General features: G+C 43.2%; 2 protein-coding genes across 2 annotated transcripts; both read left to right on the top strand.

Annotated features, from left to right (window-relative positions):
* The first annotated feature begins 8,113 nt into the window (after positions 1-8,113).
* LOC120242943 (ubiquitin-40S ribosomal protein S27a-like) lies at positions 8,114-8,647 on the top strand. The gene has a single exon (XM_039248931.1). The coding sequence runs from the start codon at positions 8,147-8,149 to the stop codon at positions 8,615-8,617; it is 471 nt and encodes a 156-aa protein (XP_039104862.1). The 5' UTR covers positions 8,114-8,146; the 3' UTR covers positions 8,618-8,647.
* Positions 8,648-11,529: 2,882 nt separating this feature from the next.
* Positions 11,530-12,607, top strand: DPPA5 (developmental pluripotency associated 5). The gene is made up of 3 exons (XM_039248915.1): positions 11,530-11,696; positions 11,770-11,949; positions 12,368-12,607. The coding sequence occupies exons 1-3, from the start codon at positions 11,585-11,587 to the stop codon at positions 12,424-12,426; spliced, it is 351 nt and encodes a 116-aa protein (XP_039104846.1). The 5' UTR covers positions 11,530-11,584; the 3' UTR covers positions 12,427-12,607.
* The last annotated feature ends 8,229 nt before the right edge of the window (positions 12,608-20,836 follow it).

Raw genomic sequence — 20,836 nt, 5'->3', positions numbered from 1 at the left:
TGTGGGAGTGGGATTGGGGGTGGGAGAAGGATGTCCTCTGTATTACATAATGGTGATGATGATGATGAAATAATGATAGTTGCTGTGTGTGAATGAATTAGGGAAGCACTTATTACACACTATGTGACCCAATCTGTAGAACAATTTTGAGAGTAGTACTGATTATTATTCCTGAATCTGAGGCTCACAGAAGTAAGACAGTGAGTGAAAGTCTAATTTCCTATCTTGGTGTGTTTTGTCTTTTCCCCTCCCTGAGGAACAGTTTGTATCATTACTCCTTTTGGTATTTATTCTGAGACCAAGGACTTGCTTAACCTAATGATTTGCCTTCAGTCCCTTGAAAGTGCTTTTTCCACAATCCAGGTGATTCTGCGCACAAGAAAGTTGAGAATCACTACATGAGATCACTTTGTATTTTCTGATTTCCAGGGTTGATCATGTAGCTTTAATACATCACTCCTGTTCACAGAAACTACCTTGATTTTGTGTTTGTTCCTTGTTAACTTAAGAGTGTCTTAAAACCGTTGTGATGTTTGAGTATGAACATGTAAGAAAAAAAATACTTCTACTTCATTACCTTGACTTTAAAAGACTAAATTGCCTAAAAACAACAAGAAAAAGAGCATTTTCTAGTTACATCTTTTGTTCTGTTTTAGGCCTTTCTACTCCTGCTTTGTGTCTCTTCGTATGGTCTAGATTAAATAACACCCCAAAGTCCACTGTAAAGAAAGCTTTATCATCCTCCATACATCCCACTTTAAATAGTACAAGTTGTGGGGTACCTGAGTGGCTCAGTTGGTTGAGTGTCCAACTCTTGATTTTAGCTCAGGTCATGATCCCAGAGTCTTGGGATCAAGTGCCTCTTTGGGCTCCACACTGAGTGCGGAGCCTGCTTAAGATTCTCATTCTCTGTCTCTCTCTCTCTCTCTTTCCCCCATAAATTAAGTAAACAAATGAATGAATAAGTAAATAAACACGTGAATAAATAAATCAAACTAATTATCAACATAGATGCATCTCGCTCCAGTGTCCATATACTGTGTTATAGGCCTGAAAAGTAAATAATTAAAATTATTTCTTCTAATGGTAAAAGGAGCCACCAGCTGCTCTGGAATGCTGCTCCCAGGAAAACTCTGACCTCAGCTTTTTGGAAGATATCTGTCCCCCTTCAACCCCCTGCGTCACTCCCATCCCACCTTCTTTAGTCAAGAGAGTATTTACTTTTATAGCTAGTGAGAGATGTTGAGGGGTAGAGAGTGTTTAGGTGATGGAAAAGCCTACCCTAATAACACACTCAGATGCTTTTAAAGTTTTCAACCAAAATTAAACCTGAGTGGATTAAAATATCCAATAATTTGCTACTTAATAGACACAATGCAAAAGGACATAAACATTCTCCAACAAAAGAAAAGCAAATGAGTTCATAGCAGCACTCTCAACAATAGCCAAAACATGGAAAGAGCCTAAGTGTCCATTAACAGACGAATGGATCAAGAAGATGTGGTTTATCTATACTATGGAATACTACATGGCAATGAGAAAGAATGAAATCTGGCCATGTGTAGCAACATGGATGGAACTTGAGGGTGTTATGCTGAGCGAAGTAAGTCAGGCAGAGAAAGACAAATACCATATGTTTGCACATATAGGAGGATTAGGAGGAACTTAACGGAAGACCAAGGGAGAGAAGAATGGGGGAAATAGTGGGGGAGAGGGAGAGAGGCAAACCATGAGAGACTCTGAATACTGAGAACAAACTGAGGACTGATGGGTGTGTGTCTGTGGGGGGGAGATGGACATGGAGGAGGGCACTTGTGGGGATGAGCCCTGGGTGTTATATGGAAACCAAGTTGACAATAAACTATTTGTAAAAAAAAAAAAAAAAAAAGAATTAGACAATAAGAAAGCTGAAGTGATAACGTTTAAATAATATCTAGTAGACTTTAATGGGAATGACAGTAAGCAGGAAAAGATCTTTGTGTAAGACCATATTGTTAATCATTTTGTACTATAATGTTCTCTTTAAGTCTCTTAACTGTGCACCTTTCATTACCAACAGAGCACAATGAAAGCTAGAGAAGGGTCCCACAACTGTGGCCGAAATTCAGACAGATATTGAAATTTTTAAATTCTGATTCCATTTTTTTTACTTAAACTTTTTTATTTTGGGATAAGTGTAGATTCACCTACAGTCGAAATAAAAAAATACGGAGAGCAAAAAAAAAAAAAAAAATACAGAGATGTCCCATGTACTCTTCCTCAGTTTCCTCCTATACTAACATCTTGCAAACCTTTAGTACATTATCACAACCAGTATATCACCATTGGCGGAGTCAAGAAACAGAACATTTCCATCACAGGAATCCCCTGTCTTGCCCTTAGACAGCCACACCCACATCCTTTCAGTCCCCAACCCCTCATTAATTTCTGGCAACCACTTACATGTATCTGTTCTTCATTTCAATAATTTTTTTATTTCAGGAATGTTATATAAATGGTATTATATAGTATGTCAACTTTTGGGATTGGCCTTTTTCCCCCCACTCACCATTATCCTATGGAGATTCATCCAGGTTGTTTCTTTTTTCTTTTTTTTAAATGTTCATTTATTTTGAGAGAGAGGGGGAGGGAGAAAGCAGGGGAGGGGCAGAGAGAAAGGGAGAGAAAGAATCCAAAGCAGGCTCCACATTCAGCATGAAGCTCCACATGGAGCTGGGCTGATCATTCTTTTTTTTTCCCCTCCCAATTGTTTTAGCTATTCTGGTTCCTTTGCCTTTTCATATAACTTTTATTATTAATTTTTTTTTTTTAATTTTAGAGAGAGAGCAAGAGTGATCAGAGGAAAAGGGCAGAGGAAGAGAGAATCTAAGCAGGCTCCATGCTCAGCACAGAGCCCAGTGTGGGGCTTGATCCTATGACCCTGGGATCATGACCTGAGACAAAAATCAAGAATCAAACGCTCAGCCCACAGAGCCACCAAGGACCTCCATCCAAGTTGTTTCTATTAATACTTTGTTTCTTTTTACTGTTGAGAACTATTTTTTTAATGTTTTTATTTTTATTTTTAGTTTTGAGAGACAGAGAGACAGAGTGGGAATGGGAGAGGGACAGAGAGAAAGAGGGAGACACAGGATCCAAAGCAGGCTCCAGGCTCTGAGCTATCAGCACAGAGCCCGACACAGGGCTCGAGCCCACAAGCTGTGAGATCATGACCTGAGCCAAAGTCAGAGGCTTAACTGACTGAGCCACCCAGGCACCCCTATTGAGTACTCTTCTATGGTAAAATATATCACGGTTTATTTAACCACTCACTTGTTGAAGGACATGTATTTTTCCCAGCTTTTGGCTATTACATGTAAGGCTCCTCTGCACATTTCTGTTAGGATTTTTTGTGGACATATGTTTTCATTTCTCTTCGGTGAATACCTAGGATAGTAATTGCTGGGTCATATGGTTACACTATGTTTAATTTTTGGGGAACTGTCAGATTGTCTTCAGAGTTCCCATCAGCAATGTACAGGTGATCTAGTTTTTCTGAAGCTTTACTTTAGTGTTGTCTTTATTTTTAATTATAGTCATTCCAATAGTTGTGTTTGGTATCTCATTTAGGTTTTAATTTACATTTCCCTAATACCAAATGATGAGGAACATCTTTTCATGTGCTTATTAGGCATCGCTATATCCCATTCATAAATGGAAAATGTCTTTATGCCTTTTATTTTCTACTTGTATTATTTTTTACTTTTGACTTTTGGGAGTTCTTTATATATATATATTTAACATTTATTCATTTTAGAGAGAGACAGCATGAGTGGGCAGGGGTTGCACACAGAGAGAAAGGGAGACACAGGATCTGAAGCAGGCTCTGAGAGGGAGCTGTCAGCACAGAGCCAGATGTGGGGGTCAAACTCATGAACTGTGAGATCATGACCTGATCTGAAGTCAGATGCCCAACCAACTGAGCCACCCAGACACCCTTATATATTCTTTTTTTGTTTAAAAATTTTTTAAATGTTTTATTTATTTCTGAGAGAGAGAGAGAGACAGCATGAGCAGGGGAGGGTCAGAGAGAGAGGGAGACACAGAATCTGAAACAGGCTCCAGGCTCTGAGCTAGCTGTCAGCACAGAGCCTGATGCGGGGCTCAAACCCACAAACTGTGAAATCATGACCTGAGCTGAAGCTGGACACTTAACCGACTGAGCCACCCAGGCCCCCTCTTTTTTTGTTTAATGTTTATTTATTTTTGAGACAGAAAAAGAGTGTGTGTGAATGAGGGAGTGGAGGATCCAAAGGGGCTCTGTGCTGACAGCAGAAAGCCCAATGTGAGGCTCCAACTGACAAACCTCGAGATCATGACCTGGGCTTAAGTTAGAAGCTTAACTGACTTTGCAACTCATTCTTTGTGAGATATGTAGTTTGCAAATGTTTTCTCCCAGTTATAGCTTGCTTTTTCATCTTTTTTTGTTTTTTTAGTTTATTTATTTATTCTTGAGAGAGACAGAGACAGAGTGAGCAGGGGAGGGGCAAAGAGAGAGGGAGAGAGAGAATCCCAAGTAGGCTTCACGCTGTCAGCACAGAGCCTGAGTGGGGCTCAAACCACAAACCTGTGAAATCTTGACCTGAACCAAAACCAAAATTCTGACAGTCAACCAACTGAGCCACCCAGGAACCCACCCTTTTTATCTTAACAGATTTTTAACAGAAGTTTTTACTTTAGATGAGATCCAACCGATCAATATTTTCTTTTATGGATCAAGCTTTTGGTGACAAATCCAAGGACTCTTCGATTAGTCCAGGTTCCAAAATATTACTCCTGTATTTTTCCCTAAAGACTTTATGCCCATACATTTTACATTTGATCTACCAATACCACACAGTCTTGATTAGTATAGCTATATAGTAATAGTTCAATTTAGGCAGACTAATCATTTTTTTTTTTCAAAATTGTTTTAGCTATTCTGGTTGCTTTGCCTTTTCATATGAATTTTATTAATTTTTATTTTTTTATTTTAATTTCTTATTTTAGAGAGAAAACAAGAGTGGGCAGGGGAGAGGGGCAGAGGGAGAATCTTAAACAGGTTCCACATTCCATGCAGAGCCCAATGTGAGTCTTGATCCCATGACCCTGAGATCATGACCTGAGTGGAAACCAAGAGTCGGATGCTCAACCAACTAGCCACCCTTTCATATAAATTTTAAGTGTTTATTTATTTTGAGAGAGTGTGTGCATGAATGGGGGAGGGGCAGAGAGAGAAGGGGAGAGAGAATCTCAAGCAGGCTCCATGCTGTCAGTGCAGAGCCACTGTAGGGGCTGGATCTCATGACCAGTCAGATCATAACCTGAGCTGAAATCAAGAGTCGGATGCTTAACCAACTGAGCCATCCAGGCGCCCTTCATATAAATTTTAAAATAGTCCAGTATATATCTACAAACAATCTTGCTGGAATTTTAACAGGGATTGCATTAACCCTGTATATCAATTTGGAGAGAATTGATGTAGGACAAGATGCAATGAAAGGGGGTTATGTACTTCTGAAGGCAGGGAAGCATCTGAGATGGTGAGAAAGTGGCGAGGGATTAGACTTGAGACTTCTATGGACCTAGAAGGTACAAAACTCTTTGGAGGTTGCTCATTGATTTCCAAAGGCCTATTCATGCCCCACAGGTATGTTTTGGTTTACCAACACCATTTCTTCCTTCTACCTTTTAAATCAGGTTACATTATAGGGGTACCTGGGTAGCTCTGCTGGTTAAGCATCTGACTTTGGCTCAGGTCATGATCTTGCGGTCTGGTCCATGGGTTTAAGCCCCACATCGGGCTCTGTGCTGACAGCTGAGAGGTTCTGTCTTTCTCTCTCTGCCCTTCTCCCACTTGCATATGTCTCTCTCTCTCAAAAATAAGTAAACATTACAAAACATTTAAGAGAAGACTTCTTGACTGAAGCCAAGAAGCCAGAGCAGATTGATGGAAGGTTAGTTCTGGTGTGGATGTGTTTCTAGCCACAACCACAAAGTTCCTGGGGTTGGCCATGCTTTCCCTGTGCAACCCGTAGAAAAACTCCAGGAGATGGGCTAAAATTTTAGCCAAGGGGGCAAAGAGAGGGGAAGATGGACTGGTCAAGCTTATCTGGGCTGTGGTGACTACTCTGGGCTTGAGGAAATATTTCCTGGAAACTTTGGTAAAATCTCATGTCCGGGGTCTGGCGAGGGTCCCTGGCCACAGAGATGCTGGCCTTCAATAGCAGCCTTTTCCTGAGAAGGGCAGAGGGGTGTGAGTGTTGTGAGGACTGCCTTTTCGGCTACGGCTTCCCCAGGATTCTGAAGTCTTCTGTCAGGTCAGGCCCTGCTTGAGGGTCATCTTAGACAAAGTGGAGGGGTCCTGTGACTATTCCTGGATGGTCCAAATAAACACCAGTGTGTGTCCTTGGGTTGGAAGGCACAACCTTGTGAGGAATGGCCATCAACATCGGCACTGGTATCTCCTCTAAGGATCACAGTGGCATGCCTAGTGGTGGGTAGCTGGAAGCCTTTGGATTCTGGTCCATGTGTAGCTGACTAGAATGTGCTGGGAGTTTCCAGAAAGCTCAGGGATCAAGACCTGGGTGCCTCCGGCACCTCTGATTCTCTGCACCAGGCACTTACCTGCTTGGCCTCTGAGGCCTATGATGGAGGACATCCATGAGCTCTCTGCAAACCTCTTACTTTTTACTCTGCTACCCAGCAGCCTAAGTACTCAGAGTGAGAGAGGGCCTATGATGGGTGTGATTGTGGTGGCTATTTCAGAGCCTCTGGATGGGCTTCCCACCTGCTTTGAAGGAAAAGCTGCAAACACATAATGTTTGGAATTGAGGAGTGAATTTTCCGTGTCTTCATTTCATGTGTACTTACAAAAGTTGCTCTGGGCCAGACTGGGAAGCTAAAGAGAGACATGTAAATAATTGCATCCTGGAGATAATAAAATTAAGAAAGGTATCCCTCACACAAGAAGGAGTTGGTAGTGGCATACTTTCTGAGGAGGGGTGGGGGACAGGGATATAACTCCCCTTAGTAAATCACACCACTTGCCAACGAGGCCCCCAAACCAGAAGTTCATGAATCTGCAGTCAAAATGGGTAAATGAAACAGCAACAAGGCTTCTGTGGTCATTTATCCTAGTGGTCAGGCAGACAGTGGGGGAATCATTAATAGGAGTGAGGAAGCCAGTGCTTATAAGCTGCTGATGTGACACCTGTGCTGATTTAATTGTGCATGAGCTCTTTAGAAGGGACATTAGTCATTATTAGTATTTTTTCATGGTCATACTTTTTGAACCAACAGTTTAAGTCCTAGTTGTTTATCCTCTAAGTCTGTCCAGTTTGACAAGTTTGAAGTAAGTTTGTATAGTTATGCAGACTTATCTCTAATACCCTCAAGTTGGACATAATTCCTGTGCCTCTCTATCTGCTTCTTTATTCTTAAGATGTTTTATTTATTTCTGAGAGAGAGAGAGAGAGAGAGAGAGAGAGAGAGAGAGAGAGAGAGAGATGGCGTGAGCAGGGAAGAGAGAGAGGGAGACCCAGAATCTGAAGCAGGCTCCAGGCTCTGAGCTAGCCATCAGCACAGAGCCTGACACGGGGCTCAGACCCATGAACCATGAGATCATAACCTGAGCTGAAGTTGGATGCTTAACGAACTGAGCCACCCAGGCGCCCCTCTGTCTGCTTCTTTAAATACTATATTGGTGGGATGACTGGCTAGCTTAGTCAGTGGAACAGGAGAATCTTCATCTTGGGGTTGTGGGTTTGAGCCCCATGTTGGGTAAGGAGATTGCTTAAAAATAGAAGCTTTTAGAAATTTTTAAAAAGTTTCTTTTTATTTATTTTGAGAGAGAGAGAGAGTGCAGAACCAAATGTGGGGCTCAAACTCACGAACCGTGAGATCATGACCTGAGCCAAGATCAAGAGTCGGATGCTTAACTTATTGCACCACCCAGGCATACCTAAAAATAGAAGTTTTTAAATACATACGTGCATACATACTATATTGAACTTCCAGCCAAAGAAATGTTGTGGGGGCAGATATGGAAAAGTATTTAGAAAGCATGATAAGAAAATTCTCACTGAAGCCTTTCCGATCCGCCATCTGCGGTGGAACCGCCGCCAAGATGCAGATTTTCGTGAAAACTCTTACGGGGAAGACCATCACTCTTGAGGTCGAACCCTCGGATACAATAGAAAATGTGAAGGCCAAGATTCAGGATAAGGAAGGAATTCCTCCTGATCAGCAGAGATTGATTTTTGCTGGCAAGCAACTAGAAGATGGGCGTACTTTGTCTGACTACAACATTCAAAAGGAGTCCACTCACCATCTGGTGTTGAGACTTCGTGGTGGTGCTAAGAAAAGGAAGAAGAAGTCTTACACCACTCCCAAGAAGAATAAGCGTAAGAGAAAGAAGGTTAAACTGGCAGTCCTGAAATACTATAAGGTGGATGAGAATGGCAAAATCAGTCGCCTTCGTCGGGAGTGCCCTTCGGATGAATGTGGTGCTGGAGTTTTTATGGCTAGCCACTTTGATAGACATTATTGTGGCAAATGTTGTCTGACCTACTGCTTCAACAAACCCGAAGACAAGTAATTATATATGGGTCAATAAAAGACATGAACTAAAAAAAAAAAAAAAAAAAAAAAAAAAAAAAAAAAAAAAAAAAAAAAAAAAAAAAAAAAAAAAAAAAAAAAAAAAAAAAAAAAAAAAAAAAGAAAATTCTCACTGAAGAGATGGGTTATACTTTATTTCCCCCAATAGTGTTACTTTTTATTAGCTACCTAACACACAATTACTTCTCCCCCTTCTATTAAAATTCAAAACCACAGGTTTTGAACTGAGGCTCCCTGGCTCAGTCAGTAAAGCATGTGACTCTTAATCTCAGAATCATGAGTTCAAGCTCTAAATTGGGCATGAAGGCTACTTAAAAAAATAAAAATAAAAACGACAGGTAAAAAGAATTCTGTATGTCCTCACAAATGTCCTCACAAATATCAAATGTTGATATTTGTCACATTGGCTATCTTTCTATATATACATAGAAAATGATAGGGTTTCTTTGTCAGGGGGCTGAAATATTTGTAAGTAAATTGTAGATATCAACACTTCACTTTACATATTTTAGCATATTTCTCATGAGAAATAGGACTTTCCTTTATATAATAAAAATACTTGGGATGCCTGGGTGGCTTAGTTGGTTAAGTGTCAGACTCGATTTTGGCTCAGGTTATGATGTCAGGATTTGTGAGATGAAGCCCTGTGTTGAGCTCTGCACTGACAGTGGTGGAGCCTGCTTGGTATTCTCTCTTCCTGTCTGCCCCTTCCCTACTCACATTCCCTCTCTCTCTCTCTCCCCCCCCCAACTCTCAAAATCAATAAATATCTTAAAAAATTAAAAATTAAAAAAAACTTGTCACATTCTAGAAGTTCTGTGTTATAGAACATATAATCAAATATACTTTACAATACAGTCCATATTAAAATGTCCCCACTGGGTGCATCTGGCTGGCTCAGTCTGTAGAGCATGTAACTCTTGATCTCAAGGTTGTGAGTCTGAGCCCCCCCCATGTTGGGTGTTAACATTAGTTTAATATTAGTTAAAAATAAAATCATTAAAAAAATTTTTTAATGTTTATTTATTTTTGAGAAAGAGAGTATGAGTGGGGGAAGGGCAGAGAAAGAGGAAGACAGAATCTGAAGCAGGCTCCAGGCTTTGAGCTGTCAGCACAGAGCCGGATGCAGGGCTCCAACCCATGAACTGTGAGATTATGACCTGAGCTGAAGTCAGACACTTAACCGACTGAGCCACCCAGGTGCCCCTAAAAATAAAATCTTAAAAAAAAAACAGTCACCATTGTTCTAAAATGTTCTATCTCTGCCTTTGATTCAGGATTTGAATCATGCATTACATTTCATTGTCTCTTTATTAATAAAAGTCTTCATTTTTGTATTCATGACATTGACAAACCAGTAGTCCATTTGTCCTTTTGGTGACGCTAATTCTGGTCTTTGGTTGAGGTGGCATCTATCCTCCAACTCTATATTGTAGAGGAACATTCTCTCCTTTGTCATTCCTGCCAGACCTTGTGAATAGGTTAAATATTTGATAATTTTAGCCACTGATAATTATATAAATGGATTACATTGGTGGTTGCTAAAATCCCACATTTTTAAAGGTTATTTATTTATTTTGAGAAGGGGAGGGGCAGAGAAAGAGGAAGAGAGAGAATCCCAAGAAGGCACCAACCACACTGTCAGCTCAGAGCCAGACATGGGGCTTGAACCCACCAACCCTGAGATTACAACCTGAGCCAATACTAAGAGTCGGGCACTCAACCAACTGAGCCACCCAGGTGCCCCAAGAACCCAGTTTTTGACTGAATATGAAGAAGTCTGCCCTAAGAAACAGACATTATAGCTCATAGGCTTGGATGTTGCCAGAACATGGTTTGGGAAAAGTCAGCTTCATCTCCCCATCTATGAAGCTATGAAACACTGAAATCACACTTTCATGGGATGGATCCAGTGCATCAACTACAAACAATATGCTTTCTAAATGAATAAAACTATTTTTTAAGTTTATTTATTTATTTTGAGAGAGCAAGCATGCACAAGTGGTGGAAGGTGGGGGCGGGGAGGGGGAGACAGAGAGAGAGAGAGAGAGAGAGAATATTCCAAACAGGCTCCGTACTATCAGACCAGAGCCCAAAGCGGGACTCAAACTCAGGAAAGGGAGCCCATGACCTAAGCCAAAGGTGGATGCTTAACTGATTGAGCCACCCCGACGCCCCTAAATAAAACTATTTAGAACCAGAAGTCTGGACCATACAGTTTGGGCCAAAATGGCCAGGTGCGGCACACCTGAGCTCTGAAATCTGGATAGATTTAAAAGTTCCAGACTCATGGGCTTCAAGGAATGTGAACCGTAGGGGGCAGTTTAGAGCCCTCCATCACATTCCTTGAATATAAATAGTTTCCGAATCTCCTTCTCTCATTTGTTAAATGGCAGCAATCTTATTCGAGTCCCCAGAAATTGTAGGGGTCTCAGTGAAGACTCAGAGTTTGGCCCCTGTAGGGCAGGTGAAATGGAACTTTCCTTTGGAACGTGGGAGGCAAAAACTTGATTTGGCAGCTCCCGTGTGGTTCTCGCACCTTCAAACCTCAGAGTTTCGACTTTCCGGGGTTCAGGGCCAACCACTTGTTCCCAGGGGAAGAGTTGCCATCACCCTCACCCCCACACACTCCCAAGGCCGAGAGATTGTGGTGTGGAGGAAAGGGGTCAACGCAGGTGGAAATCCTTACAAACTCGGAGGCCGCTGGGCCCACCTGTGCTGGGGAGGGAGTAAGGTGACGGAGATGGTCACGTGCACGACCCAAGCGCAGGCGGGCCAGCCGAGCGTTGTGAGTGGGAGCCTCTGGGAGCCTCGGCCACCAGCCAGGGGGCGGGGCTTGCCGTGGGCGGGGCCCGCCCGGGTGCTCAACTTCCAGCGCGCACGGTGGCCACGGTAGACTCTTAGGCCTAGCTTAGGTTGGAGTGTGATTGCTTTTGAGACACTGCAGATGGGGACATTGCCGAGACGAAAAGATATTCCACCCTGGGTAAGAGCTCCTGACGACTTGAAAGACCCAGAGGTGTTTCAGGTCCAGACACGACTCTTGGAAGCTATATTTGGTAAGTGAGCCCAGCCCTGACCCAGGCGTCTCGGTCTCCGTGGTCCTGAGCGCTCATCTCCTTCCCCAAACAGGCGTAGGTGGATCTCGAATCCCGTACATTGAGCAAGTGAGCAAAGTCATGCTTGAGCTAAAGGTTCTGGAATCCTCGGGCCTCACCGAGATCGTGGTTTATGGCTCTTACTTGTACAAGCTTAGGGCCAAGTGGATGCTCCAGTCCATGGCTGAGCGGCACCGCCAGCGCCAGGAACGAGGTGAGAGGCCTGGGGACGCATGGGTGATTTTACTCCCTCTCTTGTACCCCTTCTCAACCCTCCCTTCCTCTCTTCCACTTGCAACCATCACCCGCACCTCAGGCACCACCGGGGTGGCCCTCAGTAATGCCGTCTCTTGGTCCTAGAGACCCTGGATTAAGACTACGAAGAGAGGCCGCTTGGGGCGGGCCTCGTAAGGAAAGATTATCTGAGACCTGAACCCCGCTCTTCTCCTCCCTGCAACACTCCCCCTAGCTTCTTGGGGGATATCGGAATGGGCTCAGCGGCCCCACCTTCTGAGAAGTCCCAAGAATCCCCCGCGCAGACCACCAGGCTGGGAAATCCCAGAAATGAACCTTGAAAGAGGCCCAGGCTTTTACCCTCTCCCCTCATGCACATCTGTTGCTTTCTGGTGCAGGGATGCTCAAGCTTGAGGATGCCATGAAAGCCCTGCATCTAGGTCCTTGGATGAAGTGAAGCCGGTTTGCAACCAACTACCTGGAAGCAGGATTTAGAGAGTAGACTGGCCAGAGCTAGAATGATCTGGCCTGGTTTAAAGTCTGCTCCAACTTGGCAAAGAAAAACCGGCTGGTTTGTGGTCTCTGCCTTTGCCCCTGAGTCCTATCATCGCCACCCATGCCTCCCCCTCCACCCTCCTCCCTCCCCGCCCAAATTTGTTAATTAAAGAATAAAATCTTGAATAAATAGCTCCTTGGTGTTTGGTTGAAGATATTGGAGATAAGATCACAGCCAAGGTGGCCCTTAATTAAAACCTTTAAAGCTAGAAAGATCCAAGAGCACACTTGGTTAGGGTAAAAAAAAAAGGGGGGGGGGGTCTAGGAGTCAGGCTGAGATGCAGCTTTGACCAAAACCCAGTCAATCTCAAGGGAAATGTGATATTGTCTGGAACTGACCTGGATTCTTTTTAAAATAACTATAATAGGTTAACATGTGTAAAGTGAAAAATATTCTTCAAAGCAAATATAGAAGTGCCAGTATGTTTTCAATGTAGTACTTTTCTATACATGTAAACTTAATAGACCACTAGCTGAGTTCTCTGAATTAGTCTGCTGCTGAATGTTATTTAGGTTGGAATGTGAATAAAAGTTAGCTTTACAGATAGGAATATGAAAAACTAAAACCATACAGACCTCTTAAAAGGGCCTCTGGGATTCTCCACCACACTTAACACAAAATTACTGCACTTGCCCACCAAAGGGTAAGTGAAATTGGGGAAGGTAGATGAAAGCATTACCATAGGTGGGACTCAAGTCTGAGGGTGGAGGGACAGTCAGAATGGGGACTACACTTTTCCCTACTAGAGATTAGCTTGGCAGTTCACAGATCTGAATGAATCTTAAGCACTTAAGGAGATTTCTGGCCCTCTGACCTTAGTCAAGTTGTTCAACCCCCTCAGTATCTAATTTGAAGATAATAGTATCTGACTCCATATGAAGTTGTGAGGTTTAGCTGTTTACATATGTAGGGTACTTATAGTAGGCACCACACATAGTAAGGGAGATTGACTAATAATGGGAGAGAAAGCTGTCAGCTGTTCTCCATAAGAGACAAAGGTGGCGTGTGCATCAGATAACTGCACCCCCTTCACTATCAGTAAATGAATGTTGTCACCATTTTATCCCAATGGTTCCGGCCCCAAACTAGGAGCTGTCATTGATACCTCACCACCGACATGAAATCCAGGAGCAAGCCCAGTCATCTTTACCTTCAAAAAAATACCCCAGATTGAAGCCTCTACTGCACCTGCATTTTGTCCAGCCCTGCTGTCTCCACTGCCACCCTCCCTTGCCAGGACTCCTGGAGGAGAAGAGGTTTCAGTGGTTTCTCTTTTCATTATCTCACAACCTGTTCTTCAGCCAGTTAGTTTTTATTATATTTAAAAAAATTTTTTTTAAATATTTTTTTAAAATTTATTTCTAGGAGAGAGAGAGACAGCGTGAGCAGGGGAGGGTCAGAGAGAGAGAGGGAGACACAGACTCTGAAACAGGCTCCAGGCTCTGAGCTGTCAGTCAGCACAGAGCCCGACGCGGGGCTCGAACCCACGAACCGCGAGATCATGACCTAAGTGAAAGTCGGACGCTTAACCGACTAAGCCACCCAGGCGCCCTGGTTTTTATTATATTTTAACATTTGTTTTTGAGAAAGGCAGAGCACAAGTTGGAGAGGGACAGAGAGAGGGAAACACAGAATCTGAAGCAGGCTCCAGGCTCTGGACTGTCAACACAGGGCCCGATGTGGGCCTCAAACCCACAAACCGTGAGATCATGACCTGAGTGAGCTGAAGTCCTACCCTCAACCACTGAGGCACCCAGGTGCCCCCCCTCCCCACCATTTTGTCTTTCAGCCAGTCTTAATTCTTAAAGTATTAATTATACGGCCCCTCCTTCAAAAGGGGGGACTCCAGAATTCTCCATAGTTTTCCATCCAAGAACCCTAACTCCTTAGTCTGATCTGTAAGGCCCTGTATAATCTAGTTTATTATCCTGTTGCTGCCTCTCAAGCAAACTATTTTGGACCGCTTCAGGGCTTTCATCTTCTCTCTTGTGCCTGGAACACTTCTCACATTTTCAAATGGTTCTGCTCCCTTCTCTCAGGTGGTCCATGTTCACCTCTGGAGAGTCCTCTCCTTCACAGTCTCTACTTAACCTACTTTATTTTTCTTCATGGCATTTATAAATCTGACTGACAGTGTTAGCTGCTCATTTTCTTCCTCTCTGCCACTAGAATGTAAACTCGAGCAAGGGAGGGATTTTTTTTTCAAACAGACAGTATGTGGTATAGAGTGTTTAAGGGTGATTTTAGAAGACACCAATACAAGCTAAACTGCTTGGGTTTGAAATTTTTCAGCTACCTATTAGGTTGGGAGCCATGAGCATGTTGGCTTTTGTGCTTCAGTGTCCCATCTGTAATATGAGGATAATAACTATCTCAATGGATCATAGTGAGGACTAAATAAGCCAAGACAATGTCAAGTCTTAGAACAATGCCCAATACAATGGGCATTCAATAAATACTTCCTGAATGCAGGAGGAAGGCTGCTCTTCATCCGTTGCAGGACTGGAACTAGATTGCTCCCCTCCTGGCCTCCAGCCTCCAGCCCGATCCTTTAAGGTTCTCTTTGTTGAAGACTCAATGGGAGAAACCATGGAAGTCCTTTGTAAAGGGCATTGTTTTTCTGTCTTCAGGAAACGCAGGATGCTCGTGCTGTTTTCTGGGGTGTTCAGCACACCATACACCTTTTGGGTAACCGGGAAAACAAAGGTGCATTTTGGCACACTGTTGAAGTTCATTTGGAGACTAGAACAAGAGATCATTGGCATTTTGACATCCTCCCTTACAACCTTGAGAATTGTACCAATACTCTGGTCAGAAAGCAGCTCCTGCCCAAGCATTTGGAGGAAAAATCAGTCTCCTCTTTCCCACATCCCCAAAAATCATTGTTAAAACAATTGTACCTCTGATTTTGAAGAACTAGACACAGAGAAATGAATTTCCTCCTATTTAAAGTGTCAGGAGGGGAAGCTGGTGCAGTTCCACGTGGTAAGAGGGCTTGATTATTTACAAAGCTGGGTCTGCCTTGCCCGTGTGGTCCTTGCAGGCAAGGAGAGCTTATGGTCTGTCATGGCAGAATCATTGGTTGCCAGCACCAGAGGCAACACCAGGGCCCAAGCCTCCATAGACTGGGGAGGGGCTCATTTGGGATGAGGTAGGCTGTGAGCAAGTGGCATCTCAGGCTCTGGGGAGGAGCTGCCAGTGGATCCTGGTCACCTCATGGTGGTTCTCTATGGCTTTGGGCACATTTTTAATGGAACAGCATTGGGTGGGATATTTTTGAAAACCTGTGAACAGTTGCAATGTAATGAGAACTATGGACTAAGGGGAGAGTACTGGTTGTTACCTTTGAATAAACAGAATTTTCTTTAGTAACACTAATATTTAACACTTACTTGCCAGTTTTTAATAGGTACTACAGTCATATGGATCAAAATCCCAAAATGATAGAAAGGTCTCCCTCCTATCATTTATAGGATTATAAAATTATTATCCATTTATCTACCCTCCCCAAATAAAAAATCTATGTCCTCTCCCAGAGTTGTGTTGGTTTTTTTAATACAATTACAATAGAAATGTAGATTATTTCCCTCATTCCTTATACCCGGGCATTATTCCATTTAATTGGTTCTCCATCAAAAGATTTTTGGGTTGTTCCCAATCTTTGAATTTTACATAAGTCTGGTGAATACTTGAAGGTCATTGTTTTGCCAGTTTGCGAGTACACTTTAGGCTAAATTCTAGGGAAAATTGTTGGTCCAGAGAGGAAAAAATATATGTAATTTTGGTAGATATTACCAAATTGACATCCAGAGGGGTAATTTCACCCCCAGCAGCAATATTGCCAGTTTCTCCACAAGCTTACCCAGAGATGATTGGCACACTTTCTTTTTGCTGATCTGTTAAGGTGCAGTCTTCCTGAATTTAGTAGTCTTGAGTCTGCTTTATAGACCAGCAGGTGTGGTTCCCTCAAATTGCCGTTGGCTAGTGCACCCTTCAATCAGTTTGCAATGAACGTGTGCGGAAATGTAAACTGGAGAGTTGGGAACCCAAATTCTGCAATGCGAATGAAACACACAAAACTGTCCTTGCCCTTATGGGCAAGTTGGCTCAGTTGGTTAAGCATCAGAACTCTTGATTTCTTCGGCTCCAGGCCTGATGTCCTGATTTGTGAGATCCAGCCCCTCATGAGGTTCTGCACTGACCACCAAGGGCCTGCTTGGGATTCTCTCCTCTCAAAATAAACATTAAAAACAACAACAATGACAACAAAAAGTGCCCTTACACTTGAAGTCTGGAAGTTTTGTCCCGAGCGTGTGCTTCCAAGGGTAGAAAACATCTTTAGGTTAACCTGGGTCAAAGTAACAAAATCTGGGAATTTGAGAATATGCCTTGGACTCCATGCACACCAGGGACCGAAGATATTTTTAGCCCTTAAAAAAAAAAACACACACACACACAAAACTTTGAGATAATTCTTAAGAAAAGTTTTGGAATAACCAGAAGATTAAAAAAAAAAAAGGTTGTTTTGGGGGTAGCTACCTTTTCCCCTCCTTTAGTTTTAAGCTTTTGATCAGTTTTCCACCAAGGGTAAATTACAACATTAAGAAAGGCAAAACAGCTTTCATTGTAATGGCGATGAGGGGTCTGCCCTAGGGAAGGTCAGACATTAGCACTGATGAGATTTGGAGAGGAGGTAAATCTAGGGCAGAGTCAAGGAAAGCCTGGATTGCTTACAAAACAGAGTTGATGAACAGGAACAAAATCCAATCTAGTGAAATCCTTTGGTTCAAAGGTGGTTAACAATAGCCATCGCTGATTAAGGCCTTCATACCTGCCTCTAGCTCCATCAAGCTCTTGCATTTAGTGACTCCCCTAATTCTCTCAATATTGTTACCATTTACAGATTGGGAAAACCAAGTCTCATCAGTCATATCCCCTCCTCATGATTCATATATTCACATTTAATTATGTATATATATTTTGAGGATTACAAGAAACAGTTTTACTCTTTGCATGGAGCGGGGAAAGGGGAGATTCCTAGCTTGTGTAGAGGCTCCTGGTTGGGACCACATGGAGCGCCCAAGGAGATCTCCACTCCCTCTCACTATGGGCTCCCTGGGAGGTGTGGCTGGGACTTCCAGAACCCAGGGCATCGCTGAGAGTGGGGCTCCCTTGCCACCAAGTTTTTGGAGGAGTTTGAGGGTGCTTGGGTCTGGACTGGGACAGGAGTGTCAGAGAAGTTTCCCCGAGTAAGTCAATCCTGGGTGAGAGCCAAGTTAACTGTCAGCAGTGAGCCTGGTTAGGTGTAAGGGACTGGAAGAGATGCACCGCCCAGTAGAGACCTTGGGACCCGAAGCTTGGGCCTAGTGGCTTCGACTGAAGTAAAGTGGAGCAGGTGGTGTTAAGGCTGGAATGGGAGGAAGCAGGTGGGCCCAGGGCTTTGCAGACCACGCTAAGAGCAGGGGAAGTGATCCAGGGGTTTTAAGCTGTTGGTGAGCTGTCTAAGAAGCTCTGGTTCCTCAACCGCTCAGAATTCAGTTTCTGTCTCCCTTCCAGCTAGGATCACTGTTTACATCTTGATTCCTCCCTAATCCCTCTGCCGGGCCTCCCCACTGCTCCCATCAATTCCTTTAATCCAGAAACTTTTGTAAGTGTCTGCTTTGCCACCTGCCCAGCAGCCTTACTCTGGGGAGAAAACAAAAATGAAGATGTGGCCAGGGAGCATTTTCAGGATTTCAGGGAATATTTTCAGAAAGCAAGCATCTGGAGTGTGATTTATACGAACTAAATCAGAAACATCCAATTGTACGGTTAACTATTGAGGAAGACGTGTTATCTGTTTTATCCTGGTTCTGCCAGGTCCTGTAGCCACAGTGTGATCTCTGCAGGGGTAGTTTTGGAGACACTAGGTTATCCTAACCTGACTTCAGTCATCAAAAGCTGGACCTAATTTCATGGGATTTTGTTTTTCTTTCTTTTTTATTTTTTATTAAAAATTTTTTAAATGTTTATTTTTGAGGGAGAAACAGAGAGAGACAGAGCATGAGCAAGGGAGGGGCAGAGAGAGAGGGAGACAGAATCCAAAACAGACTTCAGGCTCTGAGCTGTCAGCCCAGAGCCAGGGGCAGGACTCAAGCCCACGAGCTGCAAGATCATGACCTGAGCTGAAGTTGGATACTTAACCAACTGAGCCACCCAGGCACCCCTAAAATTTTTTTTTTAATGTTTACTTATTTATTAGAGAGAGAGGAGAGAGGGAGAGAGTGTGTGCACAAGCAGGGGAAGGGCAGAGAGAATGTGAGTGGGGGAGGGACAGAGAAAGAGGGAGACACAGAATTAAGCAGGCTCCAGGCTCTGAGCTGTCAGCACAGAACCCAGAGGGGCTCTAAGTCACAAATGTCAAGATCGTGACCTGAGCCTAAGTCAGATGCTTAACTGACTGAGCCACCCAGGTGCCCTGTTTTTTTGTTTAAAAAAAAATTTTTTTTAAGGTGTATTTATTTTTAAGAGAGAGAGAAAGAATGAATAGGGGAGGGATAGAGAGTGAGACAAAGAATCTGAAGCAGGATCCATCCAGGCTCTGAGCTGTCAGCACAGAGCCAGATGTGGGGTTTGAACCCATGAACCATGAGATCATGACCTGAGCCAAAATCAAGAGTCTTAACTGACTAAGCCACGTAGGTGCCTGTCCCCTCTCTTTCTTTTTGAAGCTTTAAGAACGTTTAAGAAAGTTTGAGGGAAAAGGTCCCAGGTTCATCTGTGGTGAAGGGTAGAAGATAGTCAGGTGTCATCCTCTGTATTTAGGATGGTGGTTTTGTGCGTGGGATGGGCCCACGGAACAGGAGGGCCTGTGGGTGGTGAGAAGATATGAATTGCTCAGTATGGCCCCTTTCCACTCCGATAACCTGACTTTTCAAAATGAATGATTACTTTGGATTATCTTTTTGGCTTTTTTCATACTGGCTGCTCTATTTTATAACACTGGAAAAGACTTGTCTGGATTGATTTAATAAATCATCTTACTCCATTCAACAAGATTAAACTATGAAACATATATAATAAAAAAGCACTTCCATATCTTTATCTTCATTAATCCATAGGACATCACTATTACCCACTTTCCTAATGAGAAAATCCAAGTTGAAGGAGGTCACTGGTCAGCAGTAGGAGCATCACCCTTGACAGGCCCCTGTAGTCAAAGGGCCCCAGCTGAGGGATCTCTGGGGAACCCACAAGAGGACTGCATAGAGTCCGGAATGGAGTTCGTGGGGTGACTTGAGCTGACTCAAGGTGGCTTTTTGCTCTAGGTCCACAGGACGTAGACATATTTGCCCCACTGGCAGGGAAACACCTCTCCGTTTTACACTAGTCCTCTCTCCATGTTTTGCCATCTGCGCAACTGGCTGGCCCTTTGCCTTTAGACTTTTGCAGATCTGAAACTCAGCCACCAGTCTCTGTGTTCCATCAAGTATAGAGGACACAGAAAACAATCTCTTGGCAGTTCTCCTGAAGACCCCTCTCTTGGCTTGGGAAGGGGTTGGGGAAATATCTCTAGATCTGTCTACGGAACAGACACAAGTCTTTAAAGAAAGTCTTACTCACTCATTGAAATCTTAGCCTTCTTTCTATAGCCTGGTATTGGGTGATGGGCTAATGGTGGTAGAATTGGATTTTTGCCAAGCCTTCTGCTTTGCAAGCCCTCTATAGGTGTTCTAACTTCCTCTTGTTGAATGTGAGAGTACTTTATATATATTTTTCTCAGCTTTGGAGGCTCAGACAAAACTACAAAGATTAGAAGTCCTATTTTAACATCCTATTACAGGCTTTGGTGGGAAATTTTGTTATTTGGTATTGATATTTTGTGTAGAGAAGAATGTGGGCTATTATTTATATCTTAGTCCTCATTTTACTATTATAAATCATTAATGTTTCTGGGGCATCTGGGTGGCTCAGTCATTTAAGCGTCTGACTTCGGCTCAGGTCATGATCTCGTGGTTTGTGGGTTCGATCCCCACATCAGGCTCTGTGCTGACAGCTCAGAGCCTGGAGCCTGCTTTAGATTCTGTGTCTCCTTCTCTGTCTCTGTACCTCCCTATTCATGTTGTCTGTCTTTCTGCCTGTCTGTCTCTCTCTCAAAAGTAAATAAACATTAAAAAAATAAATCATTAATGTTTCTTGCTAGGATTTAGTATGAACAGTTATTATTTTGTTTATTTATCTTTTAAAGTTTATTTATTTTTTGGAGGGAGGGAGCAGGGACAGAAAAATCTCAAGCAGGCTCTGCATTAACAGCGCAGAGCCTGATGTAGGG

This window comes from Hyaena hyaena, unplaced genomic scaffold, assembly GCF_003009895.1.
Source record: "Hyaena hyaena isolate Hyena2069 unplaced genomic scaffold, ASM300989v1 scaffold_322, whole genome shotgun sequence".
NCBI lineage: Eukaryota > Metazoa > Chordata > Mammalia > Carnivora > Hyaenidae > Hyaena > Hyaena hyaena.
The sequence above is the reverse complement of the archived record's forward strand: the minus strand, read 5'-3'. Positions and strand labels throughout refer to the sequence as shown.

What these genes read in the sequence shown, in the direction of transcription:
- LOC120242943 (XM_039248931.1), top strand. Translation starts at nt 8,147, where the DNA reads ATGCAGATTTTCGTGAAAACTCTTACGGGGAAGACCATCACTCTTGAG.
- DPPA5 (XM_039248915.1), top strand. Translation starts at nt 11,585, where the DNA reads ATGGGGACATTGCCGAGACGAAAAGATATTCCACCCTGGGTAAGAGCT. An exon ending in ACTCTTGGAAGCTATATTTG is followed by an intron (nt 11,697 to 11,769) that starts GTAAGTGAGCCC and finishes TTCCCCAAACAG; the next exon opens with GCGTAGGTGGATCTCGAATC. An exon ending in CCGCCAGCGCCAGGAACGAG is followed by an intron (nt 11,950 to 12,367) that starts GTGAGAGGCCTG and finishes TTTCTGGTGCAG; the next exon opens with GGATGCTCAAGCTTGAGGAT.